Raw genomic sequence first — 18,027 nt, 5'->3', positions numbered from 1 at the left:
ATGAAAATCTACCTTAATGTTTTTTATGGTTGCATTGTATTTTACAACAGAACCATAAATTAGGGTTTGATAATCCAATTAAACTTTACGTTTTTGTAAGAATAAATTTGCTGATTGTATCTGAGGATGGACATATTAGAGTAAGTTTTAATAATAGCCTTAAGGAGAATTTAAATCAAAAGCTTTCTCCGAAAGTAAAACTTTACATTTTGACTTAATTTATCTGGTAATAAGTGTATTAAAACAAAATAATCTTTTCTTGAGATTATTCAAAGTTCGGTAAAAGGTGAGGGGTAAAAGTTAAGAAGATGCATTTTCATGTATTAGAGATTGTGGGGTTTGAGTGAGATAGATAGACCTGGGTTGGTATCCCAGCTTTGCTACTCACCAGCTATGGTGACCCTGGATATATTAATCTCTCTGATTCTTTTTTTTTTTTTTTTTTGAGGCAGAGTCTCACTTTGTTGCCCAGGCTAGAGTGCCGTGACGTCAGCCTAGCTCACGGCAGCCTCAAACTCCTGGGCTCAGGCAATCCTTCTGCCTCAGCCTTCCGAGTTGCTGGGACTACAGGCATGTGCCACCATGCCCGGCTAATTTTTTCTATATATTTTTAGTTGGCCAATTAATTTCTTTCTATTTTTAGTGGAGAAAGGGTCTCGCTCTTGCTCAAGCTGGTTTCAAACTCCTATCCTCGACCTCTCAGAGTGCTAGGATCACAGGCATGAGCCAGCGTGTCCGGCCTATCTCTCTGATTCTAACTTCATTTATTATGTAGCGTATACTATGTATTTAGAAAGCCCCTGGCTTTATTACTTTAGGTACCTGTGTCAGTGGGCACAGAAACAAATGTATGGCTTTTAAATTTAAAAGATTTCTCTAGTTAATGACCAGTATAGGTAGAGAAGTGTAGCTCACTATTTATTACTTGGGAACAGCCAAAATAATAGAAAATATAACCGCAAATAGAGCTAAGGGAGAAAAGCCCTGTAAAGCTGGATGTGGGTAAGGAAGTAGCACACTGAGGAGGGGCTGCCAAGATCGCAGGCTGCTGTCCGTGATCTTGGCATTCCTGCCATCTGAGAAGAGGGAGGGTGGCAGTGACTGGTATTGTTGTCTTCTGGGATTTTTGAAGATCCAAGGGGATTTTCAGAACAATCACAAATAGTAAACAAATTGGAACTTGACTAGAGATGGTTTTCAGATTGAACAGAAGGTTGCTTTATTACTTAAATTTGAATTGGTAACTTATGAGAATAGAGATAAGAGTGTTGCACACAGCCTTGAAAGTATCATGTTAATAATGCAGGATGATTTCAGGAACAATCAAATGGAAGACAATAAAGTCTGCAGGAAACTGTGACCTTTGAGTACGGGAGTAGATGAATGGATGTCAAATATCCCCTGCCATGGCAGAAATCTCAGGATCACGGGAAGCCCTGTTTCCTACTTTTTTCCTGGCAGAGAGAAAGAAAATTTAGAAGTTTTTGATAACAAAGAGAAGAGAGCTAGAAATACAATACTTTATTTAGCAAAAAAGGAAAAGAATACCTATAGGTTTTTCTTAAGTTTACAAAATAGGAAATATTTGCTTTTTTCCATTTTTAAAAAATTATTATTTTTTTTAAACTCAGGAGAGTTATGCATATCTGAAAATGAAAGAAGGCTTGTTTCTAAAGAGGCTTGGAGCAAACTGCAGCAGTACTTTCCAAAGGCTCCTGAGTTTCCAAGTTACAAAGAATGCTGTTCACAGTGCAAGGTACTGAACAATGTCCTGACATCTGTGGCACAACCTCCCCCGATTGACTTCCTGGGGGAATTAACATTCGTGCTTTTGATGGGGGTGTAGGGAGGAGGCAAGCCGTGAGCTGTCAGCAGGAGACAGCTGATTGCTTCATTTCCTTTCAGATTTTAGAAAGAGAAGGGGAAGAAAATGAAGCCTTACATAAGATGATCGCAAACGAGCAAAAGACTTCTCTTCCGAATTTGTTCCAGGATAAAAACAGACCGTGTCTCAGTAACTGGCCAGAGGTATAATGATTCCCACAAGGGAAAGAATTCATCTTTCCTTTTTAAGGTCCTTGCCAAGTTCCCGATGAGCTGTTTCAGAACAACCCAGAACTTCTCACATTCTCATTTGTTTAGTTATCTAAACGGGGAATTACTCTTGGTAGGGCTATATTTATAAAACCTGAATAAGGAAAGCCACAGTATATTTGTCATACAGAGCTTGTGTTCAGGAAGTGATGACAGATCCTTTTTGTGATTTTATTCTAGGATACGGATGTCCTCTACATCGTGTCGCAGTTCTTTGTAGAAGAGTGGCGGAAATTTGTTAGGTAGAGACCAAGAACTTTCTATATCCTCTTTTTTGGATTGACTCTACTATTTTTTTAAGCATTCATGGTTTCTGTTTTGTGGTACCCTCCATGGTTACTGTTACTAGCATACGCTGAAAGCTCTCTTTTCTATTAAGAAACATATGTAATCACTAATAATCTTCTAAAATCTATTTCTAATTTAAAAATGATTATCTTAAAAGTCATCTCTTTTATCTTGCAACAATGAGGTGTATTTACCATCCTTGTCTTATTTTCATAGAAAGCCTACAAGATGTAGTCCCGTGTCATCAGTTGGAAATAGCGCTCTTCTGTGTCCCCACGGGGGACTCATGTTTACATTTGCTTCCATGACCAAAGAAGATTCTAAACTGTGAGTTTCTGCTCTTCATATGATTTCTCTGTTTCTGATGATTAATAAAGTATGTTTCAGAGCTTTCTCATCTGACACATATAGCCTATTTTAAGAATCTAGTCCTTTGCTGAATTGTGGGTTTTTTCCTTTTATATGCTTTAATAGAGTCTATGTGTTTTGGGGTGTTTTTGAAAAAGAAAAAAAAGATTGCTTCCTTAGAAAAGGCAAGAGGCTGCCCAAGGCTTTTGTGTTCATATTCCTTCCTTGTCCCTCCTGGAGATGACACAGCCACCCTTTCTACCCCTAAGCTGCCTATAACTAACACTGTGTCCTCTTCCAGAATCACATAATCAACGTGGTCTTGGTTGTAGCTTTTTTCCCCCCCTCTCCAGCTGCCAGGCTTCACAAAATGCAGGAGTAGGATGGGAGTGTGGCACCAGAGCAAGGTCACTGTGTCCTGGTCATCTGGAATTCTGGGGTCTTGAAACCAAAATTTTATTCCATTCTTCAAGTGCTTCCAAAGGGGCTCATCTGTGAATTTCACCTCTGATATTGCCATTTTACCTTGTGAAAGAATTTGTAAATAACTGTATAAGAGAAGGTACTCCCAGTGCGTTGCCTCACGCCTGTAATCTTAGCACTCTGGGAGGCCAAGGCAGGTTGGTCGCTCAAGGTCAGGAGTTCGAAACCAGCCTGAGCAAGAGTGAGACCCCATCTCTACTAAAAACAGAAATAAAATTAATTAGCCAACTAAAACATATAGAAAAAATTAGCCGGGCATGGTGGCGCATGCCTGTAGTCCCAGCTACTCGGGAGGCTGAGGCAGAAGGATTGCTTGAGCCTAGGAGTTTGAGTTTGCTGTGAGCTAGGCTGACGCCACGGCCCTCTAGCCTGGGTAACAGAATGAGACTGTGTCTCAAAAAATTAAAAAAGGTAGAATGCCTCCAACATTGATAGAAAACAAGGAAAAAGAAATCGAAACAAAAATTTCCATGGGATTATGCTATTGTTAGGGAGTTTATTAATCATATTTCACTACTTTAACATCATTTAAGGGAACTCAGAGTTAATATATTTTTTCTTCTGGGGTCCTCCCCCCATCCCCGCTTTCTCTGTCTCCCTCTTCCTCCCATTCCCTTTTCTTTTTCCTCTACCTTCCTCTCTCTCATTGTAAATGCTAGACATCCAAGAAAATACCTAGCATAATAAACATATGTGTATTACCTGTCATCTTAAAGGTTAAACCATTCAGGTACCATTAAAGGTCTCTTGGTATCTATCCTTCCTTCCTTTCATACCGTTCTTCCTCTCCTCTCTTCCTCTTGCAGTAACCACTGTTCTGTATTGGAAGGTTATCAGTCTCAGGAAATATTCTTAAAAAAAATAATACAGGTGATACTGCCAAGAGAGAAAAAAGGGAAGAAAAGAAGTGGCATTGTACTATATTTATCTTGCAACTAACTTATTTGACTTGATTTAACCATATTGATTGACTTAACCACAGTCCATTTAGTTTTATTGCTGCTGTAACATACCTTTGCATGAAAAACTACTATTCCTTGTTGATGATAATGTATCTGTTTCCCTTAAATTCCTTTATATTGTATCTTTACTCTTTAATTTCTTTGCGTTAAATATTTCTGTTGATTTTGGTTTAGGAGACTATTGGATTATGTTAGTTCTCTTATTTTCCATGTGTCTTAAGGCATGTTGTGTTTTTTTGCACAGTATAGCTCTCATATGGCCCAGTGAGTGGCAAATGATACAAAAGCTCTTTGTTGTGGATCATATAATTAAAATCACAAGAATTGAAGTGGAAGATGTAAACCCTTCAGAAACACAGTATATTTCTGAGCCTAGTAAGTTTTCATATTGCTTTTGGTTTCTGTAGTTAAAAGTTGACATTTTAAGAGGAAAGGGTATGTCAATATTATAGTCTCTGCTTAAAATTAAAGATCATACGGCAGTCCAAAATACTTAAATGAATATTTCTTAGTAAGTTTGATATACATTTTTAAGTCTTTGGTTCTTTGACAGTAATTCCCTAGCCACTTCTGTTTTCCTTTTTTTAGAACTCTGTCCAGAATGCAGAGAAGGCTTATTGTGTCAGCAGCAGAGGGACCTGCGTGAATACACTCAAGCCACCATCTACGTCCATAAAGTCGTGGATAATAAAAAGGTACTGGTCCCTCTTGTGGCCATGACTAGTAATAATCAAGCTAGCTTTTTTACTTGCTGTTGTATTTTCGCTGAGGGACTGCCTAGGACTGCATTTTTGTTTCTTCAGAGCTGTTTGACATCAGAATTGAAATCGGACAAGAATCGAAAATGAAGGCCAGGCGTGGTGGCTCATGCCTGTAATCCTAGCATTTTGGGAGGCTGAGGTGAGAGAATCACTTGAGGTCAGGAGTTTGAGACTAGCCTAAGCAAGAGCGAGACTCTGTCTCTTCAAAAAATAGAAAAATCAGCCAAGTGTCATAGCACATGCCTGTAGTCCTAGCCACTAGGGAGGCTGAGGCAGGAGGATCACTTGAGCCCAGGAGTTTGAGGGTGCCGTGAGCTACAGTGACACCACTGCACTCTAGCTGGGGTTACAGAGCAAGACTCTATCTCTGAAAAAAAAGTCAAAAAGAAAGAAAGGACAGAAAATGAATAGTTACGTAATTGTGTGAATTTAGTGTGTTAGGAATTTGATACATAGGTATTTATTGAATGTCAGCTGTGTGCTAGGAATGGTCTTGTGTGCTGGGGATACAGTGATGAAGACAGAGACGCCTGCTCTCAAGAGTATCTGCAGCTAGTGAGGAAGACCAGCAATAAACTCATAAATTCATAAGATGATTTCACACAGCAGTGAGTGTTTCGAAGGGATTTAGCAGGGTAAAGCGAAAGAGACTAATGGAAGTGGAGGTTGCGGTGTTAGAAGGGGAGTAGACAGGAAGGATGCCTCAGACAAGAGTTGTTTCCACCTGAGCCTTCACTGTCATGTTTCCAGCCTGGGAAGAGCCAAAGGGCTAAGCCTAACGTGCTTGAGCAACAAAGTGAAAGATCAGTGCCTAGAACGGCACTGTCCAGCAGAACTTTGTGTGTTGTTGGCAGGTTCTGTGTCTGGGCTGCACTGCAGTGGCCACCGGCCACTTGACATGTCGCTAGCGTGATTGTGGAGCCGAGTCTTTAGTTTAATTCATTTAAATTTGAATAGCCACATGGGGCTAGTGGCTACCATAGTGTCCAGTGCTGGTTTAGAGTGAGGTTTATTCCAAGAAGGGATCGTATGATATTGTACATCCTACCAAGGGTTTGGGATTTTATTCTAAGTGTGGTTGTAAACCTCTGGAGAGTTTCAAGCAAGGTCGTGGTTTGATCATCTGATTTATGGCTTTAAAAAGTCACTGGCTGTTGTGTTTGGAATTGCTGAGGGCATAACAGGAATAAGAAAGGCTGGTTTACAGCCTCTGGCATTGATCTGCAAGGAGTAGACAGATGGGACATGTTTGGGAAGCACAGTGTTAAAACTGGCTGTGGATTGGATTTCAGAGCATTTTTACTATATCGGGATGGCTCTTGGGTAGATTCTGACCCAGATCTCTGTTCATCTCATTAATTTGATTCCAGGGTTGGGGGGATTAAAGAGAAAGTAGAATACATGGTATTTGGTGCCAGTTACCAAACACATTGCTTTAGAACGGTCACTTACAAATTACTCTTTAGCGGTCTAGGGGTTTTGCTTTACAATTGAACTAAGGCCCTGATTTCCTAATTTGCTATGAAAATGAAGTTAATATGAATATCTCATATTTTCCCCTAGAATTTTTTAATTCTTTTGTACCTTTTAGTACATCCATATATTGGTGTCAGGTATAAAATAGTATCCAGTAGTATTTCATAGCATCCTGCACAAGAGCATGTGCTCTGTCCTTTACTTTCTCAGTTCTTAAAGAGCACTGTGGTTCTTGCCACCTGAACATTTTGAGAACTTGAAAAGTCTTAACAATCAGTGTACTTGAGAAGGTGGTGAGCACCTTTGAACTTCTGCAAAATACCATCATTGTACTAGCCTGATAATAATAACTCCTCTGCAGAAACCTCTTAAATTTATGGTGAGCACATTTAATACTGCAAGAATAAGTCATAGGATAAAAAAACTAACGTGTTAAAAGAGCATAGAAAACCGAGAGTGCTTGATTCTTGCTCTACTCTCGGGTCTGTAATCCCACCATGACAAAGGTGTCCCTCCTCTTGATAAAGGTTGCAGTCAAAACCCCCACACCCTCCACAGCTTGCCTTCCTGGGGGCTGACCTACTTCTCTCTGTTGTCCTGGTGCATCCAGGTGATGAAGGATTCTGCTCCAGAGCTGAATGTGAGTAGTTCTGAAACAGAGGAGGACAAGGAAGAAGCTAAGCCAGATGGAGAAAAAGATCCAGATTTTAATCAAGTACGTGCTAAGGCTGCTTTTTATTATTATACTTTCTGCTGTTCTGAAACAGCAGCCACTCCAAGCCCTTGAACATCTCTGTGTACTCTGTGCGGGATATTGCTTCTCAGTTCCCTCCCTTGTTTTGCTTTTGTCTTTCCTTAGTTTTAGTGGCCATGCTACAACTGCCCTGATCAGCTCATGAAAACCCACAGACCACATTATTTCAGAATTATTATAACATGTTTCTTGCTATGAGTAAGAAAGGCTGAAATAAAATGTAGAATTAAATGTTTAGCTAGGAAAGAAGACTGCAAGACCCTTAGTTTGTTGCTTAATCATGGAATCCTTAAATATGAGAAAAGTATTTAACTCAGGTTTCCTCATTACAAACCAAATAAATAACCCTAATAGTGGAGTATACAGGAGAAATTTGTGTTTTTAAGTACGTGTTAAATAACTAGATCTACTGATGCCATAGTCTTTCACGTTCCATTGTAAAGAACTTAAAAGTCTTACTAAGTTTGACTGTTTTCTTGTATGATTTTCTACCCTTCTTCTTTGGTTGCTTGATTATAGTCTACATGTTCATAGTGATAACTTAAGAAAATTATCTTACAAGCACAGGAAAAATGTGAGAATGTATTTGTTTTAAAGGGGATTTAAAACAGCAATTACAGATACTATGTACTGAAATACTGTGATGTATTACAAAGAAAAGGTGTGACGAAGGTGACATTCTGAAACAGCAGGACATTTTTCATGGACTATCTATTCTTTTCCAAAGAAGGATGGTTAGACTTGAGATTTTTTGTGAGCCAAAAATATTTAAAACATTCTAGAATATTACATTATGGTACAGATAAGTTTTAGCTTCCCAAAAAGTCAGAAGACTATGTTCCAGGATATTTTATAGATACTTTAAATTCATGGAATTTCTGCTCAGTTTTATTTTTAATGGATATATATATATATTTTTTTTTTTACTGCTAAAATAGTATAGTCAAATTATGGTTAGTTTTCTTGCTGAAAGAGTATTATAATGGCTATATGCTATATGTGTTACAGCAGTGGTCCCCAACCTTTTTGGCACAGGGACCAGTTATATGGAAGATAGTTTTTCCACGGACTGGGGTTGGGAGTTAGGGTGTGGTTGGGGGGCATGGTATGGAGCTCAGGCAGTGATGCTGCTGCCCTGGGGTTGGGGCCTGCAGTGTTACAGAGCAGAGCTGTCTGGCTGTTGGCCTGTCTGTACACGCTGTCACTTCCTTTTCAACATTGGTTAAGAAAGTCTGAAAAGGCCTCTTGACTTGAATTTTGGTCTCCATGAGGTAGACGTTGCTTAAAATTTCCCAACCAATGTAAAGGGATATGTCAGCATGTATTGTCCATGGCTTGTTGCAGCTCATAAAATGATAACTTTAAAATAACCTATGAAGGAACAAAACCATGTAATCATATCCACCACCACTTGGTCAACATTGGAGGCCCCTTTCATTCAGTGCTAACCCAATCAATACATTTATGGGAAGACAGGTTTTCAGTTTTGAGGGGATATTTTCCTATAATAAATAATGCCCTTATTAAAATCTGTGTACATGCATATGTCTTGTGTTCCTTGGGATGGTTTTTGAGAGTATTGAGTGAAGTAATAGTATGTCTTTTGATAAGAGTTTGCAGAGAGCTTGCTGCCTTCTATGCTGGTGTCAACTCTTGTTTTCATGTTTCTGTCTCCTCGTACAATCTATCTTTCAAGCCACATATGTACAAACTAGATTATTTGCTTTTTTAGTTGCTATATTAAAATATATACATAATATACATATTATATATGTGTATATTACAGTGTTGGCTGGAGTAAAAAAATAGTACAATAAATTAAAAAATTAAAGATACATGTGTGCGCATATGGGTGTACATATCTATCCTGGTTCAGGGCTCCATTCTCTTTCATCTGCTTGGCTGGCAATACCATATTGTTTTAGTTATTATCACTTGGTAGTATGGTTTAATAATCAGTGGGGAATCTCATCTTTTTTCAAATCTTTTATTGCTTGTTGTCACTAATTTAGGTGAATTAGTTTGTTAGGTTTGATGTGTATGTTCTTATTATCCTTAGTTTCCATTATTTTAAGCTTTTCTTTTCAGCCTAAGAGTTGTTTAGAAATTCTTTACGTTTTCAAGTGATTTAGATTTTGGAAGGCTAACTTTCTTGAATGTCTAATTTTATTCATTGTGGTCAAAACCACAGCAGTTTCTTAAAAGTGGATGTGGAATTACTTTCCTCAGTTGTGGATGACACAGATTTCACGTTTGTAAATACGATAGAGAATGTTGGGGAACATTGCTTTTTACGCTGTAATTATTTTTTATACTTTATAATTTTCTTCTATCTTCCTTCTCCTCTTTTGGTTGTTGTCATACTCTAGAATGTTTTAAATATTTTTGGCTCACAAAAAATCTCAAGTCTAACCTTCCTTCTTTGGAAAAGAGTAGGTAGTCCCTGAAAAAATGTCCAGCCTTTTCAGAATGTCACCTTCATCACACCTTTTCTTTGTAATACGTCACAGTATCTCAGTACATAGTTTCTGTAACTGCTGTTTTAAATCCCACTTTTAGAAAAATGATGTATTTCTGCTTGTCCTTAATGGAGATGAACAAATCCCCTTTTCTCTAAGCTAGATCAACCCAGTTCCTTTGACTTTATCTAAAAATTTAGGTTAATAATATACTCAGTGTTGGGTCTCACTTAGGTAATTGAAAGCCTTTTGAAACCAGTGGGCTGGTTTTTGTCAGTTCAGTTGGATTTAAATTCTGTGGATTTAAAAAAAATAATAATTCCAGGAAAAGCCATTAGACCCATTTAAAATCAGATTTGTTAAAAAATATTTCTTGCTTGATGCTCAGCGTTTTGTTCTTTGGTTGTGTTTTGTACTTCTAAAGTAAAATCATATGTTGTAGATATTTTTTCTTATATTCCTAATTGTAGAATTTAGGTTCAATTTGACCTTTTCTTTCAACAGTTGAAATAGAGAAAAATGTTTCATTAACTTTGCTTTTTTTAAACCCCTATGTGCGCTTCTCTTTTCCTTATCAATCTTAGAGTGACCTTGGTATCTATGTCTACTCAGGGCTAGAGCTGAACTTGGCCTAGTGGGGTGCCTCGCCAAGGGATGGCACCCTGAACAAGTGCTCTTCTGTGTTTGCGTCCCGATTGTCTTCTGCTTTGAAAATCTGTAGAATGCCACTGGTAATTAATATGCGGCATCTTGTCCGTAATGACCCCTAAACTGCTTTGCGTATGCACAGCTGACACGCAGTGATAACTGTGGAAGCCAGAACCACGGTCCTTGGGGTTCCCTCATCCAGATTCAATTAAACCAAAGAAAAAGATTTTCTTAAAAATCCTGGTTTTTTTCATTCCCTGGCCTGGTTAACAGGAGAATCCTGACTGTTAATCTCTTGCTGACAGATTTATTATAGAAGGACTTTTTGTCCATATCTATTGTTTTTTTCTTACCACTTCTACAACATGTATTATGCACTTATATATGTGTCTGGGCATCTTTGCTGCACCTTTAGGTAGATTATGACCATCATGACATTTCCCCTCTTAAAAGACAGTGTCCTATATAATATTAATAATGTGCTCATAAATAAAAAAACTAACAAAAATGTCCTAATGCTACCTAATACCAATATTCAGATATGTCTTAAACAGTTTTATTCTCAAACCAGCTTATAATTAAAGTGTGCATTGTCTGTGTCACTTTAGACTGTTATAACCTACAACAGTTATCCTACCTTCCCACCTTGACATTGAACTTGGACCAGTTTGGTTTCTTTTAGATTGTTCCACATGGCAGATTTAGCTGATTTCCTCCTAATGTTACTCATCTTTACTTATTTACCTCTCCCCTATATTTCTGTTTCTGTAAATAAAAGTATAATGTAAATGTTTGATTACATTCAGGCTTAACATTTTTTTGCAAGAATTTTTATAGGTGAAGCTGTATATTTTGCCATAAGGACAAGAGGCACAATCTTGTTTTTAGTTAAACTAAGTTTGATTTCTTGATTCAACTGTCTTTCATTTTTAAATTCTCAGCAATTTATACTTAGCTTCCATGTCATTCTCAAAATGAGAGGAGAATGTTTAAAATATTCAAATTCAGGTTGCTTTTTAACTAAATTTAGTAATCTTGGAAGTTTTTCAGTTTATTGTTTTTTTGATTTAAAGTCAGTCTTATCCTTTTGATTTTAAATATTTCTTGTAACGAACATTTAAACTGTTACGTTCAATAAGTGATGTATATCATTCATCTTCTTCTTTTTCAATTGTATGTGAGCCTGCTAAGAAACTCTGGTTTCTACTCATTGTTTACTGAGAATTTCAGATGGTTAAGGGACCAGTAAGTAAACAGCTGTTGTTTGCCTCAAAAACTTTATAAACAAAAGGGTCACACTGTAGGTAATTTCAGTACTTTCTTTTTTCCCAAACCTTTTTACAGAGCAATGGAGGAACAAAGCGGCAGAAAATATCCCATCAAAATTATATAGCCTTTCAAAAGCAAGTTATTCGACGAAGTATGCGACATAGAAAAGTTCGTGGTGAGAAAGCACTTCTTGTTTCTGCTAATCAGACATTGAAAGAATTGAAAATTCAGGTGAGGAAAAATACAACATTTTTTTTTTTCAGTTTGTTCAGAACTTTAGAGGGCCTTCATGAATTCCTGTTTTCCACCTATATTTATATGTTTCTGTGTTTTCTTTCAAAAAACATAAAGTTTGCAAAATAACTAAGAATCTTTCTGTGAAGATGAAAGTAAGATGAAAGTGATTTTTAGATTGTGACAACTTGCACAAGCTCTGAGTAGCTTTCCAGTAATGAGAAACATTGAGAACCATTTAATTTGTCACATGTTGAGGTTGTTCCAGGATAATTGTTCTCTCACTTTATTGTGCTGTTTTTCTTTGACCACTTAATAGGTATTAGAACCTATTACCAGGATTTGCTGTAAAATTTGAGGGAAGATAAAAGGCAGCCACTTGATTGCTTATTCACCAGGATGAGTCAGAAATTCTTTCATCACAGTATTTTTTAGTGGCATCTCAGGCTAGCTAATAGAATTTTTAAGTTATTTGTACCTTTCCTTATAGAGCGGTGTTTTCCAAATTATTACAAGGTTCATTTTAGATCACACTCACTCTATCCTCCAGAAGCACACATTGCTTTGCAAGTGAATTGACTGTAGGGCAGGCATTATGAAAATGCTTCATGATGTTGTTATTTTTTGGTTTCAGTACTAAATACTAGGAGTGAGCGTTCAAATTGTATATCTCAAACCTAGGCAAAAGGAGCTGATAAATTCAAGATGTCCATGAAAAAATCTGGACCCTAATCTGTTTCAGTCACTGATAGATATCCAAAAAGTTGACCAAATTTCCTTCTTTGCTACTTTTATGTGGCACAGTTTACTGGTTATGCATTTTTCTTGTTACTGATATTTATCATTATAATTGAGGCAAAAGTACAGGCTTCCTTTGAGGGTGTTATGTGTTCCAGAATGTCCTGAGAACAGTATTTCCCTTGGTTGAACCCACAGCTCTGAAAATAAACACATTGGCATAATATCTTTGTTTTGTTATTGTACCTTTTACATCTGAGAAAGCTTACTTTCTGCCTGTCAGGGGTAAACCTCCAACATTCAAATCCTTCAGATTACAAAAAGAGCCCCCATGGATGAATACATTTTTTAAAATCTATGCTGTTTTTATTATGTTTTTATTCTTGAAGAATAAGCCAGAAGTCAGCAGAAGTAACCTCTCCATATGGGAATGTGTTACCTGCATGAATGAGCTGCTAGAAGACAGCAGCTATTCATGTGACCCCCAGGTGGGCTCTTCTCAGATGCTTCGTCTCATCTCCCACTCTTGCTTCAAGGACCACTGTGGTCCAAACAGAGTAGAAAGAAAGGGCAATGAAATGTAATTTTCCCCTCACTGCTCAGTGGTGGTAGCTTTTAAAGCTTCAGCTAGGTCTGACCCTTTGCCTGGTAGCCTAAATAGCAGTGAAGTTTGTGTGTGATCCTCAGTTGTTGACAATGGGTGGTTGGTTGTTTTTTTTTTTTTTTAATAAAACATGTAATTCTTTTTTTTTTTTTTTTTGAGACAGAATCTCGCTTTGTTGCCCAGGCTAGAGTAAGTGCCGTGGCGACAGCCTAGCTCACAGCAACCTCAAACTCCTGGCTCAAGCAATCCTCCTGCCTCAGCCTCCCAAGTCGCTGGGACTACAGGCACTCGCCACCATGCCCGGCTAATTTTTTGTATATATATTAGTTGGCCAATTAATTTCTTTCTATTTATAGTAGAGACGGGGTCTCGCTCTTGCTCAAGCTAGTTTCGAACTCCTGACCTCGAGCAATCCGGCCGCTTTGGCCTCCCAGAGAGCTAGGATTACAGGCGTGAGCCACCGCGCCCGGCATGTAATTCATTTTTAAATGTTTGAGGTAGCCTTTCCTCTGGGGATACTGCATTTCCCAGTTAACAGGACAGCAGCCTTTGCAAATCTGTAAATGTTTTCATTATAGACCTGCCCACCACATACATTTGCTCGAAACCTTAAGAAACCTGCTTTGCCTAATTATTATTTCATCCACCTTTGATGCCATAAAGTTAATGAAGTACAATTTATTCATCTTCTTCCTCTGAAGATGCTCAGTGTTTAATTGTATTATTTCGTTTTCCCAAAGATAGGTCTTCAGTGGGTGGTATTGCCTGCCTTAGAAAGGAGATCATTTTGGCACAGAGGTGAAATGGTTGGCAGCTGAGGCAGTTGCTTCTGCATTTTCTTATTTTAAGCCCCACCTGCCATAGCGAGCAGAGGAGAGCTGCTCTCCTTTAGCAATGGAGTTTTCATCGTTTCCTGTTAAGCTCCATAGGTCAGGAATGCTCCACTCACTCGTTAAGCAGACCCGTATCATGTTAAGTGTGCTCAGGCATTCTCCTAGTACTTACGGGTTATAAATTATTGTGCCGAAGGCCTCCATGCCTTGGTTGGCCTGTTTTCTCAATAAATGCTGTTTATTTTTTAATGCATTTAAATGTCTTTGTCTGTGCTTGAAATATAAGGTATGAGCATTAGTCCCTTGGTGATGGTACTCATGCCTAGAAATATTTGGTGTTTGTCCAACCTTGTAGGGTGGTGCAGAAACACTTAGCATTTAGGGAAGTAGGGAACAAGCCTTCTACAGTCAAGTAGCTGTGACATTGCCCACATTAAGTTAGCATCACACTCCTCCACTGTCACTCTGCTTGCGTCTTCATGGGTTCCATTTGCTGACCTAGGGTTAGATGCCCCTGCGTGGTGTTTGTGGGCTGAGCTGGCTTTGGTAGAACTATGCTGCTAGTACTTCCTACACACCAGAATAGGCATCTTACTTCATGAAGACCATTGGTGATGCCACCAGTTTGCATTGCTCACCACAGCTCTCTGGTTAGTTGATCCCTGCCTGCTTTTGAGAAGTCCCGATAAGATTCTGGCCCAACAGTGAGGGAGGAGGCCAGTGTTGTTGTCCTTATTCTTTTTTTTTTTTTCGAGACAGAATCTTACTTTGTTGCCAAGGCTAGAGTGAGTGCCGTGGCATCAGCCTAGCTCACAGCAACCTCAAACTCCTGGGCTCAAGCAATCCTCCTGCCTCAGCCTCATGAGTGGCTGGGACTACAGGCATGCGCCACCATGCCCAGCTAATTTTTTCTATATATATTAGTTGCCCAATTAATTTCTTTCTATTTATAGTAGAGATGGGGTCTTGCTCTTGCTCAGGCTGGTTTCAAACTCCTGACCCCAAGCAATCTGCCTGCCTCGGCCTCTCAGAGTGCTAGGATCATAGGCGTGAGCCACCACGCCCGGCCTGTTATCCTTATTCTTATCCTTGTTCCTGTTTTCTGTGTGCCATTATTAAAGTCACTTTTCTGGTCACCATTTCCCCAGCTCGTCAAGCTTGCAAGGCCCTTGCAATACACACACAGCTAGTTCCCAGCTGATTTGTTAGACTCTTGTGGTTCCAGATCCAAAGAGTAGAGTGTAGGAAAAGGCAGAATGGTTTTCCCATAACATCATGTTAGTGTAATACAAGATACATGTGACAGTGAGTATATAAGTAAATTAGTAAGCATAATATAATGAATACTCATGAACTTGTCCTCTAAGTTAAGAATTAGAACAATATCACTGAAGGTACCTCTTTGTGCCTATCTTGGCCCAATTCCTACTTGCCCTCCAGATGAAATTACAATCCAAAAATAATTTGAAGAAACATTTAAGTATTATGCTTACCAGTGTTTTGGAATGTATTTAGTTTTTATACTTGGCCAGAACTGGGGTAAGACATGTGATCCCCACCCTTAAGACGTTCATATTTTGGTTCCTAGAGACAAGGCTCAGTCTAAGAATATGTGACATTCCTAGGGACTGAATTATGTAGCCCAGGTTGTTTGCTAAAGGAGTAAAAACTGAAGGGAGAATAGTCTGAACAGGTTGCTGGTTTATTTAAAGGTGGTCTTAAGAAAGAATTTGGGCTTGTGTATGAAAGGATGTGGGGCCTGGGCGTGGTGGGGTCACAGTGATGACCTTGCCCCAGCATCACAGCCAGAGAAGCTGGCAGCCCAGCCACACCTTTTAGTTTGGTTCCCTACATCGCCACCCTTGGGGAGGTGGTAAGGGACAGAACAAAAGGGCCTGTGGGTATCATTGTTCCCAGCTCTCTACCAGGTATGCTGGGATGACATCCTCCATAAGGAAATAACAAGTGGGCTGCCTGCAAGCAGTCGTGGCTTTTGTACCCTGAAGCCTTTTTGATTATTTGTTTTTTAGAATCAATTTGTTATTTATTCAAATAGGGCATAAGTCTCAGTATTTTGCTTTTTACAAACTCTGTCTCTTTTATGTTGGCGCAGATCATGCATGCATTTTCAGTTGCTCCCTTTGACCAGAATTTGTCAATTGATGGGAAGATTTTAAGTGATGACTGTGCCACCCTTGGCACCCTTGGCGTCATTCCTGAATCTGTCATTTTACTAAAGGTAAGTAACAGCTCCTTAGTAAGGAGCTCTCGGTTTGAAGTGAAACACCCACAGCCAGCTGCGTGGGGTGGTGGTTGTGGTTGAAGCGTGCCTCCGTGCAGCAGGGTGTGGAGAGAAGCAACCGCCGTCCGTTTCCGCTGCCCCCTGGAGCACCCAGCTCTGGCTGAGCCCCCTATACTTAGTGGCCCTGGTCATCTTCAGATACAGATCTGGTTTTCATTCCCCTGAGACTGGGAGGAAGGGAGTGATGTTGGGTCGTGCCCCTCTGGGCACTGAGGATCGACTGTCATTCCCAGGAGCAGCTGCACTGGAGGTCCTGCTGAACCAGCTGCGCTACCTGGTCTCAGGCCCTAAAGTCTCTGTGGGGTCCGCCCCCGGCCCCCCGCCCCTGCCCCCCGACACGCGCACACTTTTTTTTTCTTTTTTGGGCTAGATGGAGATTTTGTTCTTAAAGCCACACTAATGATACTGATGTCTGCAACTTAATTTGACATGCTGCCTTCTACCACCCCCCAAAAAAAGACTAAAGATAAAGGGTAGATAACTGATCAGCATGAATAGTAACTCTAACTTCCATGACACATTAAAATCTAGATCTATTATTTTTATTTATTTTTATTTTTTTATTTCAGAGTAAGTGCTTTGAAAGATCTATTATTTTTAATAAAAATTATAAAAACCTGCTGTCTTCACTGAGATTTTCATAATTTTTGTTAAATATAATAGATCTAGATTCAGCCTCCTCCCTAACCTTTTCCCTGACTTCCGGTCAGCAGGGTCACTTAACCCTATGTCTGCTATTAGAGCATCCCAGCTTTCCCCTTGGTTGAAAAGTACCAGCCAACTGAGCTCTAAGCAAGCATAAAACACCAGGCTTTGTTACAGGAGTGTAAATACTCAGGTGGTTTAATGGGATTTTTGTCTAGGGCATGGAAATTGGCTTTGGATTTAGTAGATGTGAAAGATGTTTTAAAAAAGAAGAGGCTTCTAAGATAATTACCAAAGAAAAAGTCATGGAATCAGCCTTGTTAGTCCAATCCTGCTCTCCCTAAGTAATTTAGTCACTTCCCTTTGGCTCTTGTGTTTCTTGGTGGCCAGAGGAATCCCCACTGTGCCAAACACCACTGCATAATATGGTGGAATAATTTTCCAGGTTTTTTATTTTTGTTTTTGTTTTGTTTTGTTTTGAGACGGTCTCACAGACTGGAGTACAGTGGTGTAATCATAGCTCCTGTGGGCTTAAGTGATCCTCCTGCCTCAGCCTCCTGGATAGCTGGGACTATAAGCACGTGTCACTGTGTCCAGCCTATTTTTTTTTATGTTTTGTCTTTATAATGTTTCCCAGGCTGTTCTCAAACTCCTGGCCTCAAGTGATCCTCTTTCCTCAGCCTCTGAAAGTACTAGGATCACAGGTGTGTGCCTGTGCACCTAGTTCAATCTAACTTTTTATTTCTACCTACCTCTCACTGCAACCACTAGGGTCTTAACCCACATCAATTAAATGAGTTTTTAGTAACCTCAGGGCTATCTAAACATTTCCATATAAAGGCGTATTTGGCCAGGCTTGGTAGGCCATGCTTGTAATCCCAACACTTTGGGGGGCCAAGGTGGGAGGATCACTTGAGTCCAGGAGTTCCTGACCAGCCTGGTCAACATAGTGAGACCCCCATCTCTACAAATTTTTTTTTTTTTTTTTTTTTTTTTTTTGAGACAGAGTCTCGCTTTGTTGCCCAGGCTAGAGTGAGTGCCGTGGCGTCCTAGCTCACAGCAACCTCAAACTCCTGGGCTCCAGTGATCCTTCTGCCTCAGCCTCCCGGGTAGCTGGGACTACAGGCAT

The 18,027-nt window shown here is 39.4% G+C and overlaps 1 protein-coding gene across 1 annotated transcript in view; it reads left to right on the top strand.

Annotated features, from left to right (window-relative positions):
- The window catches only part of USP48 (ubiquitin specific peptidase 48), an 89,389-nt gene that overhangs the window by 65,651 nt on the left and 5,711 nt on the right, over positions 1-18,027 (top strand). Inside the window, exons 17-25 of the mRNA XM_012768697.3 lie at positions 1,632-1,756; positions 1,906-2,028; positions 2,275-2,336; positions 2,599-2,709; positions 4,420-4,550; positions 4,764-4,870; positions 7,023-7,127; positions 11,618-11,773; positions 16,065-16,190. Of these exons, the coding sequence (XP_012624151.2) occupies positions 1,632-1,756; positions 1,906-2,028; positions 2,275-2,336; positions 2,599-2,709; positions 4,420-4,550; positions 4,764-4,870; positions 7,023-7,127; positions 11,618-11,773; positions 16,065-16,190 (1,046 nt within the window). The remainder of the gene's footprint in view (positions 1-1,631; positions 1,757-1,905; positions 2,029-2,274; positions 2,337-2,598; positions 2,710-4,419; positions 4,551-4,763; positions 4,871-7,022; positions 7,128-11,617; positions 11,774-16,064; positions 16,191-18,027) is intronic.

Source organism: Microcebus murinus, chromosome 2 (genome assembly GCF_040939455.1).
Source record: "Microcebus murinus isolate Inina chromosome 2, M.murinus_Inina_mat1.0, whole genome shotgun sequence".
Taxonomy (NCBI): Eukaryota; Metazoa; Chordata; class Mammalia; order Primates; family Cheirogaleidae; genus Microcebus; species Microcebus murinus.
The sequence above is the reverse complement of the archived record's forward strand: the minus strand, read 5'-3'. Positions and strand labels throughout refer to the sequence as shown.